Below are 20,318 nucleotides of genomic sequence, written 5' to 3'. Positions count from 1 at the left end.
ACCACACAGGATTTAAAACACTCTTTCTGATGCTAACCACACAAAGCACATTTCATAGCTTTCTTTCACCTCATTTCACAAAGCTTTGTGTGAGTCTTCATCACAGATATATAAAACTGGTCAAAGAATCACATCATGATTTAGATTTAGATTAGGAATTTAGAGTCAAGATCTAACAATATCTCAACAGACCTTTACTTCAGCGAACTTTCTGATAAGATAAGTAAGACACAACAGAGGCTAAGAATGGCTAACAGTAGGATATTGGAAGTTCATTCCACAACACAACTTGTCCTAATTGTATTTGAACAGCAATACAATACAGAGTTGAAATCCAAAATGGGAGGGTGTATACAACTTTTTTTTTATCTGACTGATTATATCAATACAGACTACTGTATGTCTGCAAAATATTTCCCTGGTAAAAAACCAAAATCACCAATTTGTAATATTTTTGTCAAAACACCAACTACAGAACAAACTGGATATCTTTTGACAATACTTTGAGGGTCTTCTGATTAATCCAAGATCACTGAATTCAAGGAAACATTGTTATGCCCTGTTGAGCCAGAGGTTACAGCTCCTGGTCTCCATGAAAACCAGCCAGGAGGAGTTGAACGCCTTCTGGGGACATGAAGACTCATGCTAAGTGCCACACAGGTAATTAGCCCATTAGTCCAGAATATTAAAAACCCTGATCTGCCACTCTGTCACTGAGCTACTTTCTGGCAAGGGTAGTGCTCATAGTACAACAGGCCCACTTTCAAGAAGGACACTCAGTCTGAATTCAGAATTCAGTTATTACTCAGTCCGTCTCAAACCAGCTCTGCTTCTTGGCACCCCGTCTGTCCAGCTGAGCACTTGACCACAGACTAGTGCCGTACCTCCAGCCAGAGGAGGGCTCCACCGTCGTTCTGCCCCAACAGCTGTGCCCTCCCTCAGTCTTGTGCTGGCTATCATCTGTCCTCTTCCACTATTTCTGCCTGCCTTCATAACTCCGATCTGGTTTGGCTATCTCTGTCAGCTCTAGTTACTCCGTGAGCCTTCGCTGGGAATAAGTATTTGGATTCCTCAGCCTGTCAGCAAGACGCGGCTCTATCCAGCCATTTGCCACACCATCCACTCGCCACATCGTAACAAATAAAATGAGTTTTTTTGTCCATTCTCAGTGAACTTCACTTCAATGTCTTCCTTTAAATGGAGAGTGCCTAATTTGGTCTACTTAAGAGGTACTGTGTAATTTAACAATAGCTCTCTTTTTTAAAAAGGCCATTTTCCATTTTCTATAAACTAAAAGAATCATATATGATTTTGCTCTACGAAAAACCATAACCAACAATAACAGCAAATAGGGGGAAAGTTCCAAATAGGGGAAAAACTGACCAAATACTATTGTAAAAACATATAGTACTTGGGTAGAAAATTATGTCCTTTATACTAGTATACAGTATAAACCTGTGTGAAAAGTTATTTTTTTCCAAACTTTGTGTGGGAAGGGATTGACTTCAGAGCACAATATAAAAAAGAAAAGAGCTAGTTTTCCATCGAAAGACACATCTTCTTAAAAGATGGATGACAAAGTGCATGGTCTTTGCTTGTTTCTTTAGTTCCCCATGGTTTGCGCAACTTAGTAATTGAAGCAGGATTCTTCTCAATTTTTTTAAGCAGAAAACAAATGACCCACTGGCAACCACTAGCTTAAAGCTGTATGACAGATACTGTATATCACTAATGGGTGCCACATTCCTCTATGGTTGTCAGTGGGCTGCATTTATGAACATTCAGAAATAGTTCATGACTTCTATGTGCTTTTGATGTACCAGTGGTATGTGAATTCTACCCAAGATGGCTTAGAAACAAATGGCCCCTTGTGTGTGGCCTTTCCTGCTTATTATTTTAAGAAGCCACAGTTCACCCAGGGTTTTAAAACATAGTTTTCAAAGTTTCCGAAGTAATATTTGAATACACTGTAAGAAGATGACTTTTAAAGCTTTGTGCTTGCTGTCCTGAATTAAGTTAAATTTTGTAATCTTCAAAACGTATACTCATCGGTCTTTCCATGTTCTGACCACAAAACATCAACATTTACTTCACTGAAAACAGTGCCATATGCTACTCCAGAATTAAAACGCTAAAAAATCACCCAGCAAATTTGCACTTGATGGTTACATCTGTACATTTTGCAATAAATGTGTTCCCTTATTTATGTCACTCCTGCTCCTTAAGCCACTAGGTTGAAAACTTAGTACATCTTTAGGAAGTTTGGAAGATAAAGTCCAGAAGTATAATATATTGCAGCCTGGTTCTGAGTTATCAATTAATTATGGATCAGCTACAGGTCAATTCCACACTGAAAAGCATACATAAAATAACACAAGTTGTTTCTTTCTTGCTTTTCAGCATGGAAGTATCCTCTACATGTTCTTTTGCAGCTGACGCAGCTCCTCACTCCTACCAATTAATTATCTCCTAATGAAGCAATTAGACTAAATGGTTGAGTGCTTCAGCTTGAAAAGCACTCTTTTGTTTTACCGGTATTGCTGCTTAAATAGCTAATAAAGTGCATTCTTGCAGTCAAATAATTGGTGACATTAATTAAAGAATGAGGTCAAAATGGCTATGCAAAGCACGGATCAAATTGTTCAAAGAAACCGTCAAAGACATATCTTCTATCTGTGCCTTTTAAGTCACACACCTTGTTTATACCCTTCCTAACTATCAAAAAGTTATTTATATAGGTAACCAGTGTAGTGCAATTAATCTTTTTCTCCAGCTTTAATGAGTAAGAATTAAAAATGAAGCTTTTCATTTAGGAATCTATGGTAAACTAAGAGTAAGAGCAAACTGAGGTATGAGGTGTAAACTAAACAAAAGCCTCCAATATGAAGTGAGGTTTAGCTAATTCATCACAAATCCCACTGACTCATTGTCAAGTGGTCCTCATCATTAATATCTTTTGTTCTTGTTGACACATCCAAGAATCTAATCCTATAATCAGTGTATATATACATATTCCTATTAAGAAACAGATCTAAAAAAATGCTTAAATGATACTGCAATTATATGTATGGATATAAAACCAAAATGATATTTTACCTCATTATGTCATATTAATAATTGTTCTAATGATCTGTATGTTACAATCATGTAGTTTAAATGAAAATCTTCCCACTACAGCAACTTAATATTTTGATTTGATGTGTATGGTGATAATATTTTTTTATTTTTTCACAAATTACATTACACAAAGGGAACTGAATTCCTCTTCTGTATGAAGAGAGATTTTACCACCAATATATTAACCTACAGTTTGTAACCTCCAGGTGTTATACTGTCTGGTGAGCAGAAAATAGCTCATGCATTTAAGAAGGCTCTTGAAGCACAAGGGCCCTGTGCAGGAAAGGAGTCATTGATCAGAGCTATCACCAAGAGGCAGGCTATCATTAGGCAAAGCTTAATCAGAAGTACTCTACCTTTAACACATCAGTGAGTTAAATAGTGAAAATTGTCTACATGGTTTCGTCTTATTCATACCTTTTATAATGAAAGGGCACTTTAACTATATGGGGTTTAGTAATGTATATATTTTTTTCTCTTTCACAACACATTCTTTCTGGAGGATTTAGAAAGGACTTCTGAATAACTGTTACATGGTTTTTCGTCACTGGCATCTTTTGTTGGAATGATATTTTAAAGGTGACAGACTTTCTGTATTAGCAACATAACCTACATCATGACCTTTTGGGGGATTTCAGAAAATTCATAATTTCCTCCCTAGCAAGAATCCTGTAACCTACTTCTCAGTATTTCATATCACATTCGTATAATATTTAGATATATAAAAAGTAACAATAATCAATTAGAAAATATAATTATATCGAAATTACAGCAAATACAAGTGCATCGTTTATCTCTTTGATTTTAGTAGCACCCAGTTTTCCTAGTTAGCAACCTGGTAACTGTGTAAAATCCTGCTCAGATAATGAATCAAACAGAGCTGTACAGTCTTTGTCCTGAAAGGCCAGTGTGTCTGCAGAATTTCATTCTAACCTAGCTCTTAAAGTTAATAGCTTCTCCCAACTCTTGAGGTACTAATGCTTTATAGACACCTAGAAAACCTGTGGACATACCACTCCTCCAACAACACACCTGTCTTTGAAGACTGCATTATTTGTGATCTTAAATTTTAAAACTGTGTTCCACTCTTGGGAGTAATTAGTTGACCGGAACGTCAATCTGAATTGAAGTGATGTTAAGAGACCAGCATGAACCCTTTTAATTTTGAAAAGGTTCTACTCTTATTCCATTAATTGAGGTAGACTGTATTACGGTGGTAAAGTGCGTGTTTAAAGGGTGTTACGCCTTTCTCAAACACATTATTTCCAACTGCAAAAAAAATTGTGAAATGGATAGATGTGACCTGAAGTACTGTCTGGGACAGCACAGCAGTAAGGAAGCTGAAAGAGTTCTATTAATAGACCACATGAAGTCATGGCGGCTGTAGTCAATAGACACTGTAAACCCTTGGAACAAAGACGCGCATAAGACGCAAAAGGCACAGAGCCTTCATTATAAATGGCCAGCAGCAGAAATCCCGTAAATTTGCACTGAACTTCTTAGGTCTGCGAAAAACTTTAATTTTTAAGTTTATCAAAACAAAACTCTCCTTTGACCAAATTATTCTGTAACTAACACATAAGCTTGCACATCCTTCCTTAACCCTCTCTCTGTTTTTAATGCACTTGCATACACAGAAGCTATATTAAAATATGCTTCAAAGAAATTCAAACCTGACCTAACCTAGAGGAATTCTCGACAAGTGGGTTAGGGTCAGAATTCTATCCTTCAGATAAGGATAGAAATGGAAATGGGTGGTTTTTAATATGTCAACATCAAACTGCAGTTCAAGTACGTTCTCATGAACACTGCACTAAAAATATATTTAGAAGCTATTTATAATGCCCAAACTATGAGACTGCGACCGCACGGCTCTGATCAAGATGAGCCTTAATTATGACAGGCAGTAACTTAAAATCAGCTACTTGTGGGCAATTTGTTTCATGGTGGAGAGTATCTTCACATGTTATATCGTCATAACTTCCAAGGCTAAATAACTACTGTTCATCCCCTTTGGGTCCCTTAAAAAAAAGGGAATCTTAAGTGTAGAATTTACAATTTCGTGTGTGCGATTGGGAAACAGTTTTCGGAGCACATATATAAGTGTGGAGACACAAATGTGCTCCCAAACTTTTCTCTGTGCACTCAACAGCACCCCGCCCCTTCAACTCCACCCAAAAAAAAAAAAGAAAAATTCAAATGCAAGGAGGCGTTAATGTTTATTTTAAGACTGATGCAAGGAGGCTTTTTTGCATTAGTGGGAAAATGATTATATATAATTGGGAGAGATTAACATATAATAACGCAACATCAATCTGATTTTTTAAAGGTTTTGCAAAAAGGGAAAATACAAACTTCAATATATACATATCATTTATATGTTAAAATGAACTATGGAACAATTTTTTCCAAACTAAGTACTTCTGATTTTGAATACAATATAGTGAAGTTGCACTTAACGTTAGATGAGTAAAACTAATGAATATTAAGCAAACCAAAATTTATTGAAACATTGTTTCAATTTTGAAACCATTTGTTTTGAGTACATTTTTCGCATGCAACACTTTAGAGGCAGTTTTCTGCAATAATTAGTGATTTAGAGACATCAAGATGAGTTTAAGAAGAACAAGAAAAAAAACATTTGGAAGACATTCAGATACTAAAGCTTTATGAAAATTTGTTGTTTGGACAATTTCTGGGTAGAAAGAATAATGGAAAATTAGTGCCTTACTGTTTACACTGCAAGTTTTATTTTTCCTATTTTATTACAACAGACAATCAAATCCTTGAAACCCAGCAACAGGAGGAAATGTGTGGACACACCCCTGTGAATGACAAAGCTGAGTTCTTACACCAGACTACTTCATCTTCTCCACAGAACACTACACCCAGGGAACCTGCTTGCTGGTTATCTTTTACAGCACAATTGCAAATGTTTAGATATTTTCTATCAGTTTTAACCTAGGTCATTCACCATCTGCTAGATTGTACCAAAGCAGTTATAGTGCTACACCACAGGAAAGAATATTTACAAAGCTCATGCATATCTGTCAAAAACTGCCTATTTATGTGCATGTAACAGAAAACACCCAACAGACAAAGGGGTACTTGAATTCTCACAGACGAACATAGATACTGTACAATACATTGATTCTTATGGGAAAACAGCTCACTGGGTTTTTGTAGAACACAGCTAATGACTGACAACATGAGAGAGTGTTAGCAGAAAGTATAGTGAAAGTATAGTGTCCTTCCTTCTGATACATTATTATAAAATGTTTTATTGTATATTTCTTTTAGTTTTTTTTTTTACAAGTAAAGCACAATGAAAAACAATTCTCTTTCAGTTAACTCCACACCAAATCACCTTATAGAAATGGAAGAGAAGGGAGAGAGGTCGGAGTTATATAAAAAACTTCAGATGCTTATCAACTCTTGAGACATCAATGGAAAACATAATGACTAATCTACTTCAGATCTAATCTGAAATCTGATACAATTAATTTAATCTAATACAAAGAAGCAGACAAATCTAGGTACAGAACCTGCACAAGCTTCTCAAACCCACCCAAAACAAGCAGTTAGAATATCCTCCTGGGGTGTGTGTGAAAGTTCCTTTCAAATCTTCCTGTGCTATACCATTCAGTGACCACACCACAGATTTCAGTACATAGTGTTGTCAATGCAACACGTTGAATCAAAGAAATTGTCATATCTGAAAATGCTAAATTTATTAATTATTAACATGACATAAATATTTCAACATTTACCTGGAAGCTCATTGGTTATCCCATACAGAAGTTCTTGTTATTTTCTGTGTGACTAATGCACAGCTTTTGGGTACTAAAATATTGTAGATGGGTTCAAACTTCATGGAAATTAAAAATATGTCTTCTTGAATAACACAGAATATGTAGGATATGGTTTCATGCATAAAAAACACTTTACATTATCGGATGTTTACCTTTTAACTGCTAGCACTTTAACCACTACTTAGAAAACATTGTTATTTGTGAATTCTTAGATTTTATTGAAAACCGCAAAATATTCATTTATACTGTTGAAAGACATGATACCCATAAGAGTCAAGGCCATTTGTGCACTAGGGCCTATTCTGACAATTCAAGTACGTAAAGTTTTAGGCAGTGCAGTTTATTTTTATATAATAACTTTGGAAAATTTAATTTTATGTAAACTGTTCTTTCAGAAAATTAACTGCAATATTTGTAATTATTGAAATTCTAGTTTAGTGAGACATTCAATAAACATCAGAGACTAGAAGACAATTCATTGGAAAGTACACCGGTAGCAAAGTGAAGAAAATGTCTCCTAGCTGTTTACCCCCAGGTTTTCCAATATTTGATAGGATATCCCTCATATAAGTGTCTCCCTCTTCAGAGAAAGTGCTTTTCACCACCTGCTATTTAAAAGTCACAGAGAACAACGTAAGAATCAAATTGCAACTTCACCACCAATGAAAGCCACATTGAAACAGACCTATTTCAGAATGCATTTTGCTTTTAAACATAAGACATGCCTTATAGCAAATGAAGAGCATCCATATTTTTCCTTCTTTTCTTATTTTAGCTCAGTTCATTGTCTTTAAAACAAAGTGAAGACAACATGCTAATACAAAGTACATGTGTAAGAAAACAAGCTGCTACAATTAAGCAATGTATTATACTATACTGTACATAACTTTGCAGGTATTTAAATTATTCTACTAAATGCACAATTTAGTAAAAGTACAGAAGGTAAGCATAGGTTCGTTATTTGGATATCAGTTTCTTCTGGCTCAGTGTTATATGATATTTTGCATCCTTAAAATTAGGATTTTATGCTCATTCTACCTGGACATGTTTCCTTCTAGAAGTCTTATTTCAGTCAATCATGTGGGGCCATTGACTTTAGCATGAAGATACAATATAGGTCATGTCAGGGAGAACAATCGGACAGTCTTTCTAATTGGCAGGTCTTTAGTTATGAAGCACAGTATTAAAGCAGTGACTACATATTTGCATTACAGATATATAGGGTGAAGATTTTATATGTTTTTGTAGAAGATTAGTTACAGTCCTTCAACAAAGATGCATAGTATTACGTAATTTTAAAAAGAATAGGTTGTCATTTACAAGCTAATATAACATTTATTATGCTGGTATGTAAAATAAATAATTTTTCCATTGTATCAAAAACTATTTTCAAATAGTTTATTTAATATATAAACATTTAAAAACATTTATTGTCAAAATCACACTTGTATTGCATTCAGCTATCCAGGTTGCTTTTATTTTCAGTTTTTGCAAATTCTTACTGAAGTTCACAAGTTCCTTGAGCTAAATCTCAAGATCTTTTCAGGAAGATTGTCAACATACCCTCAAGATCTGCTCTGCCTTTAATAAATCACATAAGATTCAAGTGGGAAAGGAAAAAAAAGGGCTGTCTAATAAGGAATAGTCACATAACAGCACATAGGAAGGATTTATATGGTTAGAAAGCAGGAGAAACTGGGATCTAAGAGCTGAAACATTAATTGTTTAAATTAAATTGTAAAGGTTATATAATCATAAAGGAAAAACGTTTTTTGAAGAACACTAAGAAAGCGGTTAGCGCCAAATGGTAGTCTGATGTCAAAAAATATTTTTTACATAAAAGTGAACTTGACATGGGGATAATTATGTTTCTTACAATGTTCATTGTGACACTTTGCTTTCACCATAAGTTACCTTTGTTTTTCTCTGATTATATTAAAAGCACTTCCTCTGGGAGACAGCAATTCAACAAGGTGGCTTCAAGTCAAGACCGAAAGCAAATGTAACACTTTTTCCATCTCCACTGCAGAAGCAAAGTTAACAGGTCTTACATAACAGTTTACAGTACCTTTCGGATTCCTGGTCGGGTGTTTGAGGTTTGCTTTCAAACCCGGTAAAGCTGCTCATGTCCACATAGCCATCGTTCTCATTGGCAGAAGAAAGCGCCCTGCTAGGATCCTCGAAAAACTCTGTAAACGTTCCTGTTCGGGTGGGTCTCCTTGGAGGGATCTGGATATTTTCATAATCGGAGTTCATGGCAGGAATGTTCTCATAATCTGACGTATCTGCGTTGGGGAAAGATATGGATCTGGGCTTGGTCAAGGGAAGGGGCATAAATGGAGGCCTTGATCGGTCCTCAAACGATTCCACTCTCGATACACTCCTGCTGAATGTCTTTGGGGTTCCTTTCCTCTTGCTGTCCTTGTAGAAGAGAAAGGTAGATGGCGAGTCTAATGCCCATGGCTTCCCTGACCGCGATTTTAGCTGTGGTGAACTGCCAAGGCTCCTTCTGTCAAGTTCTAGGACTCTTAAGGGCCCATGGTGGCTTGACTCAGAAGAAGACCTAGAAGAAGAGACGTTTACATCTACGTGCACCTTGTTTTCCGTTTTCTTCTTAAACTTTAGAGTTAGGAAACGTTTGAATGAAGATTTTTTCTTTTTTTGTTTGTCTGCAGAGTCACTCTCAATTAAAAGCGACGGGGAGCTTTTAGTGATTGGTTTCTTGGTGATGTATGCTAATTCAAAGGGAGGAGGGATGTCGACAACTGAGGTTGGAGTGGACATACCGCTGGATGGAAGGTGACTTCTCTGAGAGAAGCTACCAGATGATCCAATAAAGCAGGGCAAGGAAAGGTTGTCATCCTTTCTCTTCATTCTGCCATCCTCCCCTGTCGAACTATCATTCTCTCTAAAAACAGACATAGGCATATCCCGACCTTCAACAGAGTATGACCGAGGATATAAAATAAAACGCCTTGGCTTGGAAGGAATCATTCGGTTTATCTCTAGCTGTTCATGATCACTGAGTGGGTTACCACTTTTATCTAAGGCCACTGTGCAATATTCATTGGATTGGAGCATATCGGATTCAGGGCCAGTTTCCTCAGGCACAGTCTCAGGCACATAACCAGGCACTTTCCCAGAAAGAGACCTAGTTCTCGTTACAATACTCTTTCGGTCCAGAGAAATAAAGTTCAGGTTTTCTCCTTCAGTGTCAAGTCCAGCCTCTTCATAGACGTGCTCATCACTGATGGTATCTTCTGCTCTGTCCGTGTCTGTTTCCTCCAAGTAAGGCACAATAAGGCCTTCAAAGTCTATGTCATCCCCAAAAATATCTGAAGTGTCTGTTAATACCTGCCTATTGATCAGTTCATCTATCCTTATCACATCTATGTCTCCTGGAACTGTCATAGCGCATGGTTCATTCTGAGCTTGGTTAGTGCTCTGACTACTAAGACCTTCACCCTCTCTTTCGGTACAGTCAGCATCCACTTCTGTTTTGTCTTGGTCAGATTCCATGAGGTTGTCTGCCTCAGGTACTTCAATAAGGTCCTCAGATGGAATACATTCAACTGCTTCTAAATCCTCTGTTTCCTGAGAGACAGATCCATCTAATTCACTAGCATCTTCAACAGGCTCACTGACTTCAATTTCAGGCATTAATTCTATCATAGCAGATTGGATCTCAGAACTAAACTGTAAAGAGTCAATGGTTTCTTCAGTTGTGTCCCCTACCATGTTAGCCTGGATTTCCTCAACATCAGCTATAGCCTCTAATGAAACATTATCGGTGGTGTTCATAGGTCCCTGTTCTTCAGAGCTCAAGACTTTAAAGGTTTCGTTAACATAATATTCCTCCTCAGGTTTTGCCTCAGTTTCCAAATTATTTTCCACATCTGCAATGGGCTCATTGCCTATGATACTATCCTCAGCTGCTTCTGAGACACTAGAATCATTTATTTGGTCTGCAAGAATTTCTTGTTCACCAACTGAAGAAAAATCTACAGAGATCTCATTCTCCTGCTTCTCTGAAAATGAAGTTTCAAAAGACACAGCACACTGATTGTCCTGACGTTCTTCACTTTCTAAAAGATCCTCACAATTGTTGTTCATTAAATCATCCTCTTTTTCTTTGGGATCTTGTGTTTCTTCATAAAAAGTCATAGACTCTTGTGAAACTGCAGCAGGTGCATCATCCTCTTCAGCAATTCCACACCGAGTGTCGATAGCTGGGGTATTATCACTGAGGCATTCCTCAACAGCCTCTCTCTTGGCATCATTTCCTGCATCTTGACTTAATTCTTCATCAACCTCAGCACCCTGCTGGGTGTCTACTAATTCATAATCTTCATTTGCCTGATGAGGTTGATGTTCAGAGGATTTGTTCACTTCCTCATTATCACAAGCTTCAGCAATTTCTGAAAGTTCATCATCAGCCTCAAGCGCTTCATGTGAACCACAGCATGCTGGTTCAGTTAGGTCCGCATATTCAGCGTTACTAATTTCAGCACATTCCATTCTATCAGTGCCTTCAGTGTCAACGGGGTCCATTAAATTTCCCTCACCCCCCTCTTCATCCTCTTCAAGTTCCTCTCCGTTGTCACTAGAACCAAGGGCCACAGCATCAGAACACAGCTCCAGCAGGTGTCCCTCCTCATTGTCACATTCTTCTCCGTCATCAGTAAGCTGCTCATTGTCAGACAACAGAATATAGCCATCACCTGTTATCTGGAAACTGTCGGACTCATTCTCTTGATTGAAGTCCTCTTCAGAGCACAGTAACGTGCCATTGGAGCATCTGTTGAGGCTATTGTTCGTATACAAGCAACACTTTTCATCTGAGTCCTGCAGAAGCTTTGGTTTGGGAGCAATAGGAGGCTTGGGACCCCGGGCTGAGGAGCAAGGTTTTGACATCAGTGACGAAGGCAACTTAGAAGTCAGGTGACTAAGAATCTTTGGTTTTGGTGCTAGGGGTGGCTTCTTATAATCTGAAAAGAGAGGAAAAAACATTAGCTCCCTAAATGTCTGCTGATCATAATGACACTTCCATTATCAATTATCATTTTCCAATCCTTTAAAAACTACATCATTGTAAGAGAGCAAATTAATAAGGGCACATTGAAGGACTGAAAAACTCTTTTTTTTTTACTGAACTCATAAATATTTTAAATAATGAACTGAAGTTTATTTAATAATTACTGCATAAAAAAGGCATCTAAAGGTTAGTTGATGTAAAACTACTTTAATAAAAATAGGTAATTAATACTCAATAAGGCTGTGTTCTGTCAAATCATTCTTAAAATACTTGTATAATGCAAACTGTAATAGTATTGGCTACAGCCAGGCATGATGCCAGCAGACACCAGATTCCTGCACAGCTCTGTAAACACGCCTCGGTCCTGACCTACACCACCCCAGACATTAGTCCAGGACCTCTCCCATGTATGACTGACGCATAGTAAACAATTCTGAATGTTTTTGTCAAACAAACATGGCCTGTGGCCTACTGAGGCCTAAAAGTAGACAACCCTTTATACAAATTACCTCTATAGATTTCTCTACCCTGCTCTGAATTTATCTCTAATTTCTATACCACTACTTCTTCTAACGTCTAATTGCAGTATAATAAATGTTAAATTTCAGCTTTATTGTAAAGCACTGTAGAAACATCTTTCTATATTTAGTATATAACATTCATCATTGTAACACTTAACACGTACTCAGTCTTTTATAATCATTAAAACATGAAGGTTTAGTATGAAAGATTTCCTAAAGTGAATTTTGATATTACGTTGATATCATTTTAACATTTTCTATATAGAAATCAGTTTCATAATTATCCTGAAGTCTGCCGTAAAAGGATAATTCCTATACCACTTAAATTAAGAAACAAAAATATATGGTAAAAAAATACATAATTCAACCTAATGTATCAGTATTACTTAGCCTCTGGACAGTAGTTTGAATTGTGAAACTACTGCAAGAACATTTAAAGAGTGTGTGCTGTAACTATGGATATTTCGAACTTTAAGACAATGTAAACCTGAATTCCCTAAACAGCAGAAACTGAATATTAAAAATATAAACTCAGCAACAAATAGTTGTGAAAAACATACTGTACCTTGCATTTTTTTTATAGAAAACTTACTTTGACTTTGTGGAAAAAGACCTCACTTGTAAATAATAGCTACTGTAATATTTTTCTAGATGACAGAATCTTGATTTAGACAGCCAAAAAGCTGACAGCTCATATAACAAATACCCCCATAACTGTCAATAGTAGCTAATAGCTGGGGTTGTGAGTTTGGGTTGTGACCTGCCCTATAAAAAAGGTACACAAAGGTTGGTTACTGACTGAGTCTGCTCTTCTCAAGAAAGAGCTGTTAATGTGACCCATGCCCCAATCAAAATAAATATCAGAGGACCTTAGAAGAAGAATTGTAGAGATGCATAAAGCTGGAAAAGGCTACAAAAGCATTTCTAAAGGCCTGGGTGTTCATCCATCCACAGTAAGACCAATTCTCTACAAATGGAAGAAATTCAGTACTGTTGTTACTCTCCCTAGGAGCAGGTGCCCTGCAAAGATCATGGCAAGAGTGCAGTGTGCAATGCTGAAGGAGGTGAAAAAGAACCCTAGGGTAATGGCAAAGGACCTGCAGAAATCTCTTGAACTTGCCAAAGTTTCATGTGTCCACTATAAGAAAAACACTGAACAAGAATGGGACAATGTTTTGTGGACGGATGAGACAAAAGTTGAACTCTTTGGCAGAAAAGCGCAATGCTATGTTTGGAAGAAAAAAAGCACTGCACACCAATACCAAAACCTCATCCCACTCGTGAAGTATGGTGGAGGGAGGATCATGGTTTGGGGCTGCTTTGCTGCCTCAGGGCCTGGGCAGCCTGCTATCATAGAGGGAACAATGAATTCAAAATTGTATCCAGAAATTTTGCAGAATGTCAGGGTAGCGGTCCGTCACCTGAAGCTTAATAGAAGTTGGGTGATGGAACAGGATAATGACCCAAAACACAGGAGTAAATGAACAACAAAACGGTTTAAACAGAAGAAAATTTGTGTTCTGGAATGGCCAAGTCAGAGTCCAGACCTCATCCCAATTGAGATGCTATGCCATGACCTGACGAAAACTGTTCACGCAAGGAATCCCAGAAATATCAATGAACTGAAACAGTTTTGTAAGGAGGAATGGTCTAAAATTCTCACGTCTCATCAGCAGCTACAAGAAATGTTTGGTGGAGGTTACTGCTGCTAAAGGACAGAAAACAACTTACAAAACATGGTAATAATGAGACAATGGCAACAAGAGCAGAGTCACTGCATTGTAGCCGGACCAGAATTTTGAAACCAATCTTCTAGTATGGTGACACTGTGATGTAGGGGGATATTGCTTTGAATGAGAAGTTAAACAGAGGTCTTTACTACAGTATATGACCACTAAAGATACTTTGTCATAGAAGACCACGGCTATTGTCCCTTAGCTAAGCAAAACATTATAAGATCAATGTACTTCCAGCTGTCACTTCCTCTGATTCTCTGTTACAATTCTCTACTCAGAATGTGTTTTTGCTGGAAGGGTTAGTCAGCATAGAGAAAGAACAATGAAAGCAGAAACAACAACAGAAAATCACACGAAAGGCAATACAAGATAAACAGCAAGAATGCAAATGAAGAGAATAAAACTGGCATTGAAACCAACTAGACCTTGGAGATGAAGTCCACAGGATATGATCTCAGGTACACATTGTGATAAACAACACCTTTATAACTACCACCTCTACAGATTGACATACAGTAGGAGCACAGATTGCCATAATTACTATACAGTCTACAGGAAGACTGAATTGTGAGAGAGGATGTTTCTCACCAGTTCTGTGGTGATTCAGAGGAATGGCAAGACACTTTTATGTTTCTCTTCATCGCCGGTTAATTTCTGAATCCCAGTTCCAGAGGTTAAGATTTTCTTTTTCTCCGTTCTGCTTTTATTATTGTAAATGTTAAGACAATTATTACTAAAATAGATTGCTAAGCCAACAAAAGGCAGGATCACCATTCCAATAAAGGGAATATCGTACAGTATATCAGCCTTATCTGAAATGCAACTTGCTTCTTTTTTATTTATGGCAGGGAACAGCCATACCACTATGAATACAAAATAATCTTTTTGTAATCTTTTGCAGATTCTTAACCTCATACACATTTTTATTTTTACCTTTTTGGGACCTTTCCATTGACTCTCATTCAAATTACTGCTCCAATTCTCACTAAGATTAAACTCCAGGCAGGATGGAAATAGTCAGAACTAATATGCTTGTCACTTTTAGATGTAAAAGAAGACGGTTATCTGGATCATAAAAAGTAATTTGAATGGACATCACCACATCATTGTTTGGCGGGACTGTATACAAACAAATGCACCTAAATTTCTACTTCCTTTTCTAATGCTATCTTTAACTATTTTTTCTTCTCCTTCACTAAAGGTGTATTTCACTCATAATGCTGTAGCTATGGAATAACAATATAACACACAACATTTTAGGTTTCTAAATATTTTATGGGCCTGTAATATTGGAAACAGTTTTTGGACAGTTTTAATATTCTCAGTCATAATTATTACTACTGGAAGATTAGGGTTGGCTGGATGTTGCAATCATAAAAAACTTTTCAACAAGATTTTTGGAAATAATATTTAAGTCAAATGTGCATAATATATAATTTTATTAAACCTTTTGCTCACATTGAATAACTGGTTGAGTTTAGACTATCAAAGAGTGTATATATGAAATAAGAATTATAAAACAAGTGATTGTTAAAGATTAATAAGACATCATAATGTTCATAACATTCATAATATGATGTGTGGTTTGGGCTGGGAGGTTGTGGGACAGCAAACGTTGCATATGGAGAATACGATATGTTACATAATACATAATATGTACATGTACCTGTACATACAGATGCAAGTTATTGACATATACTGTAGCACTAAGCCTCCTCAAAACAAAGGTAAAACTACCACCCAACGGCAAAATCAATGAACTTAAGTATTTGCATCAGCAGCACTTTGGATTAGTTGATCGGTAGTTCTGCTTTAAATGTAATGCAATTAATAGGCGCTTTAGTGCATGATAAATGCATTTGTAAATATTTAATTTGGTGCTATTTTGAAAAGGGGCTCCTTAGTGACTTCGTGTTTTTCAGAAGGGTGACTCGAAGAGAAACAATAGAAACACTAGTTTAGTGCTACTGTCCAGCTACTGTACAGTAGGTGTTTAGTACAGGTCTCCCTGAAATAGTTACTGGAAGCGCAGTATTTCATTGTGGTACATTTACAGGAATCATTTAATTCATGAAAGAGCCTCAGGAACTCAGTGTTTATATAGCACGAACCACAAAATTGTACTTCTACAAGAAATATAGCGGCAGATCATCATAATAACGCTTTTACTACAGGAGTTCTTGTTTTTGTTTGTTTTTCCTCAGTTATATAAAGAACAAATAACCTTACTTTCATAACACAACAGCTTGATGTATTTTCCTTCCCATAGATTAAGGAACTCACAATTTCAAGAAAAGGTGTATATTTGATTGTCCTCTTATTTTTCTTTTCATGTAAATTCCAAGTGTGGTTACTGGTTACTGTAAATCGGCATGAAATCACCTAATTATGCCCCGTTCTGATACTCCAAGAAGAGACAGAGATTTTATTTAACTTAAATGCGGGTATTTGTTCAGAACTATTCGTTACAGATAAAACTTCAAAATTACACAAAACCCAAAACCAAACATTATGTTACTCTCATTCAGAGAAAAATTCATTCATTAAATTTCGTTCTCTGAATTTGTATTCAGCTTAATTTTTCTGAGGTCAACAATTTATACAATTGTATAAATATGCAATAGCTTAATTTCGCGATATTCTTTTTGGTAAGTAAATGACCAATCGTCTTTGGAAAAGTACTTACCTGTATTCATATTGGGACACCATCCAAATCTGCTGTAGTCTCTTCACAACATTACACCTCCCGATGCTTTGCGCGCAGGGTTACATCCAAAAGACTCAAGAAACTTATCCTAGAAAATTCCGACAGAAGTAAAAGAAGTTGTATGGTCAAAAGTCACTGAAATTATCATCTTTTCCAACCCTTTTATCTCTCCGTCATTTTGGTTTCTCCTAAACTGTTAAGGTCCTCAGCTCTCCAAGTGCACATCGCATTTGCTGAAGTGGTGCTGAGTGCGCTAGCGTTCGGAGCTCTGGCTGCGGGAGGCATTTCCCTTCGTTTCCTGAAGAGGAAGCTCTTTTGCTCAGTCAGGGATTGTAAACCAAAGTAAATTGCTCAGATTCAGGCAAAACCAATTCTGGTTTAAAGAGACAGAACCCACACCTCTTGCAAATGCGAAGAGTGCCGAGAGATGTCTCAGTGACTTACTGTACATGTATAACACAACGCGGTATTCCCCGGTTCAGAATGAGAATTTGCACTTGTGGCGCTTGAGTCTCAGCGAGAGGAGTTGTCATGCCTTCCAATCAAGTAATAGGTAGTAAAGTTCTAACACCATTTTACAAACCTCTTAAAACGTATTTGAGACTCCGTAGTGACGGGCATTTTCTTAATGTGTTAATTCATTCTTAATTTGACAACTAAAATCAACATTTGCATATGGCTTTAAAAACTGTCGATAAGAGTTTATAACGAGGTTAGACCGCTTAATTTTGCCAACTTGCATTGCTACTGCAAAAAATCGACGCCAAATAGACAATATGAAATAAAATAAAATAGTAACCGTTTTTATTAAGGATTTAATAGGCTTGAATAACTCACCTGGAACGCATTTCATCCTAGTTGATTCTCTTCCATATTTTCAGACTATAATTAACTGACTTTGTCTCCTGGCTTATTTTCCGTTTATCTCACAGAAGTTAGTAGGGAATATTGGAATGAAGAAATGTTTAATAGCTTCAGTGCAATGATGTGAAATTTAGATTTGCCAAAACTATTATGCAACATATGTCATCTGCATGTTAATTACAAATATCTGTAACACAAATGGTGTTTAGAATACATCTAAAATGAGAAACTACCGCCTTCTGGAATATATTTATCTTTGTGACTAGGGTTATGCAATATAAAATAATTTTTAATGTTTTGGTAACCACTACTAAAGGAACCCACATAACATAAGAAGAGGATAATTTGACGGATTACAACACTTTGTATTTAAATGGTGATGCTTTGATTAAGTAATATTTACATTTTATAAACTGCAGGGAATGTGTACAGTATACAGTATATAAATATCAGGAATATTTTCTAAGGCTTAAAGAAAATATTCATTTGGACTCAAAAGATTGTCTAAAGTGGTAAATCTGCTTTTGAGTCAGCATCCTGTAGTTTAAAATGAAACAACAGTGTAATTCAAGCAAACCAATAACTTGGTTTCTACCAGTAATCACTATCAGTGATAAAATGTAAGTGTGATAAATCACTTTATCATATAAACCATAAGTGATTTCATAAAAATGAAACTGATGCTGCCAATGGGTGTTTGGGATTTTAATCCTGGTCAACGAAATTTTTCATTGAAATCTTTCCTAAATGCTTGGAGTTCCAACATACTTTGCTAAAAACAGTTTCTCTAGGATACCAGTAGTCTTTGTCATTATAAGCCTGGGTTTCCTGTCCATACATCTGTTGTCTGATTGGAGGAAAACAGTCCTTTAAAACCTTGCTTCATAACAGGAAACTGTTCTCTCTGTTTCCTGCACTACAGGCACCACTTCCTTAGCAACAGATGGACAGACCTGGCATGGTTTAACCCCTTAGGGTACTATAATGTACCATAACGAGAACTGCGCATTGACATTTTGTGGTTCTGAATGTCACAGTGACAAACAACTTCTACACCTGGATCAACATTTTCCTAAAAATACATTCAGTTCCCACAGACTTAGATAATAAATTCAAATGCCATGTATTTTACAGTTATTTTACAATTATTCAATCAGCTTTACACATACTGTACAATTACTCTAGGTAAAGATAAAGTTACTTTTTGACGGTCCTGGATCTTCCATATATTGTTTATTTTGCACATTTTGCATTTTGTGTCACATCTTACTAGAAAACTGTAAATGAATATACAATTTACTGTACATAAACATAGGGCCAAGTATGTTCTTGTCACATAAGAAAAATGAAGCAGATAACACTCTGGTTTGTCTTTCAAATCACATACAGTATAGAAAATATACGCTTGGATGTTGATAATGTACCAAGTGCTACATGTGACATCCACATTTTTACTTCAGCATTACTGCAACATACCACACATTGCCACAGCATTAAAATAAAACTATTGTTATATCACCCTTCCCAAAACATTTGTGAAAAACATAAATGTCTGGAAAGCCTCATTATTCAAATCAACTAGAGCAAGCCCTGCACCTTTGGGGAATTCAGTATTGCTCTGAATATTAAAGGATGAACTATTGAACATCAGGAAGATCTGGAACTGAACCAGGACAAGGGAGAGTTCTTCGTTTTTGAGAAGGGACACAATCCAAGCATTCCATTTCACATTAGATGGTGAAGTTCTGCATGGCACTTTTGATTTTTTTTAATGAATAAAAAAACTATCCAAGAAGACCTATAAAAAAACCCATAGGTTGCCAGGAACGTTGCATGACTGGACGGCTCATTTTTCCTTCCACCATTCCCTGACTAGATCATTTGGTTTTAATTTCTCCAGGCAGCAGACATTCCAAAAAGCTGCTGGAGGAGATTGGAGGAGAAAGTAACTGTAGAAATGACATCTGCAGCTTTAAAGACATTGTAATGAAACTTCAACTCAAATAATGGAGGAGAGTTTAAATGGATTGGACTGGACAATGCAAAAACAGAAGTGTAAATAGGTATGATTATTATAATACTGACAGAACAAGTAGTTTTTAAGCTATCATATTTGAAATGAATACTTCGTTGTCTTACTGCACCAAATGTGAGATTAAAGAACAGTGGTTTGGCAATGGGGTAGCGCAGTGGAACAGTAGTTAGCATTAGTGCCTTTCAGCACTGAGGCCCTGGGTTTAATTCCTGGGGTGCTATGTTTGTGGTGTTTTTCATGTTCTTCCTGTGTGTGTAGGTTTCCTCCCACAATCCAAAGAATGGTAGCTTCACTGGCTTCTAGGATAAATGGCACCGCTGGGCATGTGTGTGTTTGGATCTTTGTGCTCTGCGATGTACTGGTGTCCCATGCAGGGTGTATCCTGCCTTGTGCCTGTTGCTTGCCATGTCCCTGTTTTAGATGAAGGGATTAGAAAATAGATGAATGGTTTGGCCATTCGACATCAGGCTGGGTGAAAGACTGCATGTGAT

General features: G+C 36.7%; 1 protein-coding gene across 1 annotated transcript in view; it reads right to left on the bottom strand.

Moving 5' to 3' along the window:
* The window catches only part of fgd5b (FYVE, RhoGEF and PH domain containing 5b), a 70,795-nt gene extending 53,484 nt beyond the window's left edge, over positions 1-17,311 (bottom strand). The window contains exons 1-2 of the mRNA XM_015347376.2: positions 16,908-17,311; positions 8,998-11,917 (exon numbers count right to left, since the gene is read on the bottom strand). Of these exons, the coding sequence (XP_015202862.1) occupies positions 8,998-11,917; positions 16,908-16,917 (2,930 nt within the window). The 5' untranslated portion in view covers positions 16,918-17,311. The remainder of the gene's footprint in view (positions 1-8,997; positions 11,918-16,907) is intronic.
* Between the last annotated feature and the right edge of the window lie 3,007 nt (positions 17,312-20,318).

Source organism: Lepisosteus oculatus, chromosome 4, assembly GCF_040954835.1.
Source record: "Lepisosteus oculatus isolate fLepOcu1 chromosome 4, fLepOcu1.hap2, whole genome shotgun sequence".
NCBI classification, from domain to species: domain Eukaryota; kingdom Metazoa; phylum Chordata; class Actinopteri; order Semionotiformes; family Lepisosteidae; genus Lepisosteus; species Lepisosteus oculatus.
The sequence above is the reverse complement of the archived record's forward strand: the minus strand, read 5'-3'. Positions and strand labels throughout refer to the sequence as shown.